The sequence below is a fragment of the Geospiza fortis genome, unplaced genomic scaffold, assembly GCF_000277835.1.
Source record: "Geospiza fortis unplaced genomic scaffold, GeoFor_1.0 scaffold27, whole genome shotgun sequence".
Lineage (NCBI taxonomy): Eukaryota > Metazoa > Chordata > Aves > Passeriformes > Thraupidae > Geospiza > Geospiza fortis.
The window spans coordinates 2,385,210-2,394,847 of record NW_005054329.1 but is presented as its reverse complement, the minus strand read 5'-3'; the positions used below and the strand labels follow the sequence as shown (position 1 = coordinate 2,394,847).

At 40.4% G+C, this 9,638-nt stretch overlaps 1 protein-coding gene across 1 annotated transcript in view; it reads left to right on the top strand.

Moving 5' to 3' along the window:
• Nucleotides 1-3,360: 3,360 nt before the first annotated feature.
• Nucleotides 3,361-9,638, top strand: part of QSOX2 (quiescin sulfhydryl oxidase 2) — a 20,577-nt gene continuing 14,299 nt past the window's right edge. The window contains exons 1-7 of the mRNA XM_031057261.1: nucleotides 3,361-3,827; nucleotides 4,599-4,699; nucleotides 5,867-5,915; nucleotides 6,980-7,088; nucleotides 7,283-7,373; nucleotides 8,719-8,864; nucleotides 9,391-9,534. Coding sequence (XP_030913121.1) covers nucleotides 7,015-7,088; nucleotides 7,283-7,373; nucleotides 8,719-8,864; nucleotides 9,391-9,534 — 455 coding nt within the window. The 5' untranslated portion in view covers nucleotides 3,361-3,827; nucleotides 4,599-4,699; nucleotides 5,867-5,915; nucleotides 6,980-7,014. The remainder of the gene's footprint in view (nucleotides 3,828-4,598; nucleotides 4,700-5,866; nucleotides 5,916-6,979; nucleotides 7,089-7,282; nucleotides 7,374-8,718; nucleotides 8,865-9,390; nucleotides 9,535-9,638) is intronic.

Sequence of the window (9,638 nt, the reverse complement as noted above, 5' to 3'; positions counted from 1 at the left end):
GGTGCCCCGGGGGGCGCTGGGCTGGGGGACCGCGGGGCCTCGGTCACTGTGACCCCTGTGGGCCATGGCACGTGTGCCCGGGGGTGTGTGAGCATCACCTTCATCCCTGCTCTGGTGTGTGAGCATCACCTTCATCCCTGCTCTGGTGTGTGAGCATCACCTTCATCCCTGCTCTGGTGTGTGAGCATCACCTTCATCCCTGCTCTGGTGTGTGAGCATCACCTTCATCCCTGCTCTGGTGTGTGAGCATCACCTTCATCCCTGCTCTGGTGTGTGAGCATCACCTTCATCCCTGCTCTGGTGTGTGAGCATCACCTTCATCCCTGCTCTGGTGTGTGAGCATCACCTTCATCCCCTGCCCTGGAGGTGCTCTGATGTGTGAGCATCATCAGCTTCATCCCCTGCCCTGGTGTGTGAGCATCACCCTCATCCCCTGCTCTGGTGTGTGAGCATCACCTTCATCCCCTGCCCTGGTGTGTGAGCATCACCCTCATCCCCTGCTCTGGTGTGTGAGCATCACCCTCATCCCCTGCTCTGGTGCTGCCACACAGCCAAAATAGCACATAGGACAGAGCAAGGGGTGGAAGGTGGAAGCACACCTCTAAATTAAAGGTTTTGAAGGAATCCAGGCACAAACCATTACCTTGCATGCACACAGCAGTGTGGTTGGCATGTAAGTGTCCCTGTGAAGCCAAGGTTTGTTTACACTGAACTCTTGAAGGCACGATGTTTATCTTCTAAATGTTCTATCAAGAGAGCAGTTGTTTCAGAGCATAAGCAAAAAATACGGTGGTACTGGAGGGGCCGTGTACACATTGATTTATATATTGCAAATTTAGTGTAGTGTGGATGGGCTCGAAGGGGGAAAAGGACCACCAGAAAATAATACAAAAATCAAGCAAAGTGAGAACCAGGTTTTCAGATTTATCAATCAGTGACTTTAAAAGTAATGGTGGCATCTACAGTTTATGCTCAGGGACCTGCCTTGCTGTCTCTTAGCCTGCTCAGGTTTTTTGGCAGGTGCTGAAGAGTTTTACTCTATTTGTAGATGTAAGGAAGCAAACAGACCCCTGAGGTATCAATTAAAGTTCAGTACTTCTGCTAGGGAGGAAACCTGAGATAGATTTGTAGGAAATGTTATTATGCTTAATACAGCAGTGTAAAAGGCTTTTAAACTACTCTTAATTCACATTTCACCCAGGAGATGTCTCCAGGATGGATACAGCAGTTTTTAATGCATCATGGTTTCACTTTGAGAGGAACTGAAGAGCTCTGGCCGTTCTGTGACACTCTGAAAAGCATTAACAGCTCACATGAAATGTAGGTGAAGTATTAGGTGTGCACTTAGATCTATGGAAATGGAAACCCACCCTAAAATAGGTGCATCACACACTGAGGAATTGTGATTGGTGAGCAAAAACTCAAAAGCAGAGAAACACAGAACTGTCATGGTTTTCAGAGCACTTCAAATGCTCCTTACTTACATGAAGGGTTTGTTTATAAACCAGTAACTTCCTTCTGTTTAATTTGCATAAGTTTATGTAACATTTTCTCTCCTGCTTTAATTTGCTTGTGGCCAAAATAATATTAGATCTTCTCCTTCTTTGAAGTAACAAGGAGGTCTTTGAGCACAGCAGTGGAGAGCATGAAGAGCCCAAACTGGCCAGAGCTTTGGTCAAAATAAGACAGGGATTTAGACAGGATTACAGCAGTGTGATACCTTTAACTTGTAAAGACTTCCTAAAATACATATTTTCTTCCTCACCAGCAGACGTGGTAACTGCAGATGCTGTCATGCATTTGTATCAGTGAAATCAATTAAAGGCCTCTCTCCTTTAATCCATTGAGCTTTTATGAAAACTTCCATTTAGAAAGTGGATTTTGAATACTTGTGGACATTGGCACAACCAGCAAATGCTATTGGCTTTTAGTGTTATTTGTCAGCCAAATATTTCCATTTTCAAGTTGGATGAGTGGATTTTAGGAGACTGAGAACAGTCACGCTTTTCATTGGTAGCTTCATCAAAGAAACCAAACCCAAAACATTTTGCCCACTTAATCTGTCTCAGCATTTCTTTTTCAAAGATATTTATTCATCTGCTAGGATATTAAAGGATATCCTCGAGGATACAGAACTCCTAGATCACTGGGGTTATGTTTGCTGATTTGGTGTCCAAACAAAATCCAGTTAAATTGGTGCAACAGCTTTGTCCAAAAAAGGCTTGTGCTAATAGACCTAATTTTAATTTTGTTTCTCATTTGTTAAATCTTGGCAATACTACCATTGCAGACTTCACAGCAGAACATAATCCTCCTGAAAAAAATCGGATCAGTGCTTGCTTTTGTGTAATTTATGTTTTTATTTTGATACTCCCTCTCAGAACAGGCTTTAAGCTCAGTCAGTGCTGCTGCTTTCCTAATCACACATTTCATTTTATTACAGCACTGGCCAAAGTGGCCATTAGAGTTAGTTATCCTTTTTCTGGCTAAAAGATTATTAAGTTTATCCAGCAAAATAAATACAGCCTGGAATTATGTGTAGTAACAAACCCTTGGAAATCCCACATAGGACAACCTCTGAATTATACACAGAATCAATTCACTCCTCAGGATTGGAGTTACTGTCCAAATTTAGCAGGTTTTGTTTCAAATCCATAATAATGATTTCCTGCTAGAAACTGTTCTTTGAACACATTTGGTGGGGAGCTGCAGTCACCTTGTTCAGGAAACAGCCAAGTGTCAAAACAGGCAACTCTCAAGTAGCTGTGAGAGAGAAGTGCCTGTGATCAGCCTTTTACCCCCCTGACTGAAACTTCCTGATGGAAAACAGCCAGGTTTATGGGAAGGAAGTGAATTCCTTGTAATTCTCTGGTCGATGCTCTGTGCCATTTCTCACATGGGAGGTTTGACCCACCTGCGGGATTCCAGTTTGTCCAACACAGCCCTGTCATTCCCTGGAGCTGGTTTAGCATGAACAGAGATTGTGTTGGTTAATGCATCCCTCATCTGCCTCTTTCCCATCACTTGTGAGTCAGTATTTCAAAACCACTAATGCTAATTTCAAATTCATCAGCATTTTGTAAAACGCCAGCCCAGGCTACAGCGCTGCAGTAACTGCAGAGTGTCAGCTGTGCACTCCAGCAGCTCTGGCACCCCTAGGAAAGCAGAAGCTCCGTTTCCAGCAGCAGGAATGGTAAGCAGCACATCCCAGCTGGTGCTCTTTAACCCGGGTGTTTGGCTGGGGTGGGGCTGCTTTGTTGTGTGGGGTTATTTGCATTGAGTTCAGAGAGCTCCCATTCATGGCGAGGAGGAGGATCCAGACAGGTGGAAAAAGGAGGAGGAGTGGTGAAAGTTGAATGAAGGAGATAACCAGAAGCCAAACTTTTCTTTTGTGTTTTGCATTTTATTTGATGAAATGGGCTGTTGTGGCCTTTGTGCTGCTGTGAATGGGTGCCCATCTGCTCTCCTGGTGCCCGCTCAGCTCTTGGCACGTTCAGCACAAACCTCTCCATCAGCTGCCCTGGCCTCCTCCAAACACAAGTAAAGGTCAAGCTAAATTTCACAGACCAGAACTGCCCATCAGCTCTTGAACTTGGTAAAGCTTTCATGCTCTTTGCTATAAAAGCAAGTTTAATTTTAGTGCTTTTTAAGTTTTATTGGGAATTGTGGGGGACCTTCAAATTCTGCCCATGGCTGGTTTGATTTAACTTGGCTTTAAAAAGCAGCTGTCTAAGGATTCTCTTGGAGTGGTTCTTCCTTAAAGTGATTGCTGCAGCAGAGGCTGGCTCAAAAAGATAAATTCCCAGCAAAAAGAGAAGGAAAAAGCTGTAAGTTAGTTGAAAGCTTTTATTGAAGTTATATAAGCATATTTATGGAAATCCTTGAACTCTCGTGGTTATTGCCATAAAGGAAAGCCAGAGTGATGCTCAAACTCAACTATTGAACACTCTGCTTAAAACTCAGATATCTTTGGGGGTATAACTAATGTATTTCTGAACAATACTGCCAGGTAAATGCAGCTTTCAGCAGACACTACGTGAGCTGGGGTTGTGTGTAATTCTGAGGCCTCTCAGAAAACTGTAAGTTGGAGAAAAAGCAGCTTGTTACAAAAGCTCTAATACAAGGTGCATCAAATTTATGGGTTTGTAATTGACAGCCGTGTGGATGAGTAAGTGCTGTATGAATTTTATTCAGTTATATTCATTCTGCATGATCTATTTTATGAGCACAGCTAATGGGAAAAAGCTGAGGAATTCAATCCAGTTCCTTGCAAGTGTTGGATTGGCCCTGATTTTATCTTCCTGGATTCACCCCTGGAACTGCTGCATTGTGTGCTGGGATTCCTCTTGTTCAGGTGCATGGAAAACACTGATGCAGGCAAGAAAAACAGGGAGGTTTTGGTTATTTTAAACATCAGTAGATTGTATTACACTGGGGGATGGAAATGAATGGCAAATGAGAATCGACCCAGGGCTGGATTTTTATGCCACTGGAATCTCTCCGAGTCCTGCTGCTGGTTTCCATGGGAAGCAAGGTAATTCATCAGCTGGGATCCGTGGTCACTCCTGCCGAAAATTGAAAGATATCTTTGTTTGCAGACTGGGAATCTGCAATTAGAGTTGGAGTGCTGGACTGTGGGGAAGAAGGGAACTATGAGACGTGCAAAGAATATGGGATTCACTATTACCCAACCCTTAGGGTAAGTGCAGAACATCCTGCCCTAGGCAAATGATGCATGTTTTCTAGTAATTAAACTGGGTAACTCATTGTTCTGTAGTTGGAGTTTTGCTTTGCTGAGAAAACTGCAGAGTTGATAACAGATTAATTTGAGGGGGTTTTGTTGAAGGCAAGAGCTGATGCAGCTGTTTTGAGAAGTAATTCAGTTCTGAATCTGAAAAATTCTTACTGAAAGAAGATATCATTCTGTTATCACATCTATATAACCCCTAGTTTCAATAGATTTATTAGATAATAAACATTTTTATAAATATTTTTCAAATTCAGCTGTTTCAAGATTATTAATAATGTTTTTGGTTTTGATGTGTGAAGGTAAAGGGAGCACATTGAAATTGCCGCATGAAAACAGCTTATTTCATGACCAATTAAAAATTTACTCTTGATAGATCCTTCAGTATTTTTGTAATTAATTTCATAATATTTTTTAATAATAAAATGCTTAAATTGCCTTTTAAAGAGGATGCCACATTAGCCAGCATCTGCCATTGTTCATTTTTATGCAATTTTTACCTTCTCAGTCAGTCTGTATTAATCACATTATTAAGTATGAGCCGAATGTGGTGGATGGGGAGGGTTGAATAAACTGTTATGACAGGAGAGGGAACAGGAGACATTTCAATGTAGGATTTGTGATCTTTTACCCTGATAGTAAAACCAATTCTTTTTTTCTTTTCTTCTCCAAAGTTTTAGGTGTAAATTGTGATATCCTCTTTATTAAACCCAGAATCTTTTCCATGTTATTTTTTTGTAGCAGAAGGCAGCCAAGCTCCCTTAGATCTCCTGTTTAACCACTGGAGGGAGTTGGGAAAATGTGAATAGTGTTCCAAGTACACACACAGTTGGTAGCACAGATTTGGTGATCAGTTCATTTGTGTTTGGGTTAAAGTTTGCAGTGCAGGATCAATACACACCATTGAATTATGCATTAAGGGATTTTTCCTCTTGCCTTCAGGAAGGTGAGAAGCAGCTTTTTGGAACTCATAGGCTAAGAGGGAAAACTGTCTCCTGAGCAGATAAAGAAAAATATTTTGTAGTTAGAGCTGTATAAGTAAAAACTCCAGAAAGCCATTTTTATTCCTAAAATGAGCTTTTTTGTCTGATACAATGACTTTTCTTTTCTCTCACCCAGTACTTCAAAGCATTTACAAAGCAATTCACAACTGGAGAAAATTACCAAGGTAAGAACATTTTACTGTGAGAAATTCCCAGAGCAGTTTTCCTGTCAGCCAGGGCTGTGTCACACAACAAGCAAAATCCTGTCAGTTCCTTTGGGCAGGGATGGGGTGGACACTAAATAGCTCTTTAAGACAGAATATTTCAAGTATTCTACAAAGTGTTAATCAGAATTTTCGGCAGGCAAAATATTTCTCCAAGAAACTTAGGAATCACATTTCTTTTTTTTTTTTTTAATTTTCACAAATGGCTTGTTAATTTTTTTAAAATCCATTTTTTCCCATCACACTCCTCATCAGCAAGAGATCCAATTTGCTCAATCCTGACTTTTGATCCCTCAGCCATTTTCCAGGCATCCTGAGTTGCACTGGGAGAGCCCCTATTCAGATGGTGACTCCCTGAAAATAGGCTTATCCCAGGGTTTGTCAGGATCACAGCTTGAGGTGGTTTGTCTGGGACAAAAGTAATGTTGTCCCTTTCCACGGATGAACATTTAAAAGGCCAGAGGTCAGAGGAGAGACCACCTGCACCATTAACCCTTTCTGTACAAGGGAACCTTGGTTTTACCTCTTGGGCATTTGAAGGGTTTTCTGCTTTTTAATGTGGTTCTTTTAAAGCAAATAAAATATTCTCACACTTCAGTTATTTCCTCCTCTTGTTCCATGGCTTTATGGCCTCTCCATTTGGTAGGAATGATACACTTTGGCAGGTTTTAGTTCTGCTGAAGTTGCCCACAGCAATTATTCTGAAAATGTTCACATTGAGAATCAAGAATTGTTTGAAGAGAAAATCAGCAAGGCAGGCAGATGGATACATTTGGAAAAGTCTTGAGGTTTTATTTATTTTAGGATGGGATGACAGCTTTTAAATACGATCTCACAGCAACATTAAAATGAAATCCTACAACAAAATTCTTAGATCCTTTTCTTCAGCCAAATAGTATGCTGAGTTTTAAGTCTGAACTTAAAGCAAAAACCTGACCCAGAAAAGCATGCATAGCAAACTTTCATGTGAGTCATTTTTTCCCAGTTTTCTGAAGGGTTGTGTGTTTTTTTGGAACTGTTCTCAGCAGGAGGAGATCGAGAGCTGCAGACCCTTCGTCAGATGATGATTGACTTCCTCCAGAACCATTCCCAGGAGCTGAGGCCTCCTGCTTGCCCACCACTGGATCCAGTGTTGTAAGTTCCTTGGTTTCAAATGTAGCTGCTCTCTGTTTACTCAGTTAATTAAATAAATTGTAGAAGATTAAAAATCTTTTAGAAGTTTTTGGGTTTTTTTATACCAGTTCTGCTATGAGATTGTAAAAGAAAGTTCCATGAGTAACAATGGGTTTATTGCATTCTGTGCTAAATTGCTTTTCTTTTCCTCAAAGGTCCAGTGATCTCCCATCTCTTTTTGACAAGAGCAGCCACCACTACACAGCCATTGTGTTTGAGAGCAACAGCTCCTACGTGGGCCGAGAGGTAACGTGGGACCTGTGAGGGACAGAGTGACTGTGGATGGATGTCACCATAAACCAGCTGGATTTGAGCTTATTTAGCCAAGCAAGAGCTCCCTGAATGCAGCACTAGAGCAGGTCACACGTGTTTGGGGGATCATAAAACCCAGGGATTTTATAGGGCTGGCGTGTTCACTCACACAGAGGAACTCGCTTACAAAAGAACGTGATGTCATGTTAACTTCTTCCATTCTTATTTTAGTAGAAAGTTAATTTATCAGTTTCATTCCTAGCACAATTTTCTTTCAAGAATTTGAAAGATCACAACAAAAATATTGCCAGATGACATTATTGTTTTGTTACTACTAGAGAACTGTTTTTGTACTCATTCTTCTGGACAACTGTTTGTAATAATCTAAATTCTCCAGTTCCCTTTCTTCACATATAAATTTTGGGAAATTAATATGGTAGCATGAAGCAGTTCAGAAACACAGAGGAAGTGGAAGTCTTTAGTTTTGCTTCCCAATAAAATATTTGATTTGGTATCATTTCCCCACCTAATGAGCCTGTTGTTAGCTCAGACAACTGTTACTTTTCTGTTCCTTCTAAGATCTAGGATAAGTGAAGAAAAAAAATTGCATAATTACCCAGGCATAATCTGTGTGGAAATACCCAGTGTCTGCAAAATGTTTCTAGTTAGATTTGATGCTGAGATGGCCCAGTGTCATGAGTGGAGGAGGTTGTGCTACCAAGAGTGGGAATCACTTTGGGGTTCAGGCTGATTCCAGGCATTTGTTCTCTGGGAGCTGCTTGGTGATGCAAGTGGGCATTACTGAAGAAATATGAAGGTTATGAAGTTCCTCAGCTTTTTACCATGCTGTTTTTATTATCTACAGTTAGAGGAGAAGACAGAGTCATTTGATTAACACAAAGTGGAGTCTGCTTTCGGGATAAAAAATGTTTGTTAGTGTTATGTGGTATTTGAGCTTTATAGAATAGTTTAGTGGAACAGAAAATAGCATTGTTTTCATGTTTGCAACACAAAACAAAATGGACAAACCTTCCCATACTGCTGAAGAAAAGGAGGCCATGTGTCATCAGTGATGGAAGGAAAGAGGAAAAGAACAGATTAGACCAAGAAAAAATAAAATAATAAGAAAAGGACGATAGGGGTAATAATTTCTAGAGAAGAGTAAATCTTCTTTAAGTGAAATTGTTTGTGTGCACAGAGCAGCCATAGCTGCACTTCCTGCAAACAGCTTAATGATGCCCTTAAAGGATGATGCACTTCACCTGTTTATGTGTCTTGTCCTGCAAGATTGGATATTCCTTGAACAATGTATAATTCATGGCATCCTCTCATTCCCCAGGTTATCTTAGACTTGATCCAGTATGAAAACATCGTGGTGAGGAGAGCCCTGAATTTTGATAAACCTTTCCTGGAGAAACTGGGGATCACCTCAGTCCCCTCATGCTACCTGATACAGCCCAATGGCAGCCATGGATTAATTAACAAGTAAGTAATTATCTGTCAGAGGGTTATGGGGAAGTTCACTTAACTTATAAAAATGTCAGGATTTGGTGTCCTGGCACCTCATCAATACATTGTACTGCCTGAACTTGTGTGTTCCCTATATTATCAATAAAAGACCTAATACTGCTTTTACTTATCACTGTTGCCTATTTATGCCTTCAATTTAGTACTGTGATCATTCTGAAAGGAAAAAAAATCTTTGGAATAAAAGTGAAAAAAATAAATGAAGAATCAAAGTTCTTAAACCCATTTCTTGTGTAACATGAACTGACATTTAGATTAACATTTTTTGTTCTTATTTTGAACAGAATTTCACACCCCTAATCCAAGTGATTTGTTATTCATAAATTGAACATTATTTCTTTTCACTTTGTATCAAAACAGGCCATGCTGCACTAGGACTGTAAAACATAAACCAAAGTAAATAGCTTATTTTATAGATACAGTTATTTGCTTTGGGCGTTCACTTAGTCTGAGATTAAAATTATCTCTCTTTGTCCATTTGCAGTTTGAAGCCTCTACGATCTTTCTTTTCTTCATATTTAAAGTCACTGCCAGGTGTAAGGAAAAAACTCCTTTTGCCACTGCAGCTGCCTGCTCCAGAAAACAAAGAGGAGAGCACAGAAATCAAGGTGTGGAAAGAGTTTGATAAGTAAGTGATGCCCTTGATTTTTATAAATTTGGTTATTAAAAATCACCTGCAGCTTTTTCCTGCTACATGGGAAGCTGTGCTGTAATTTATCATAAAATCCTAGA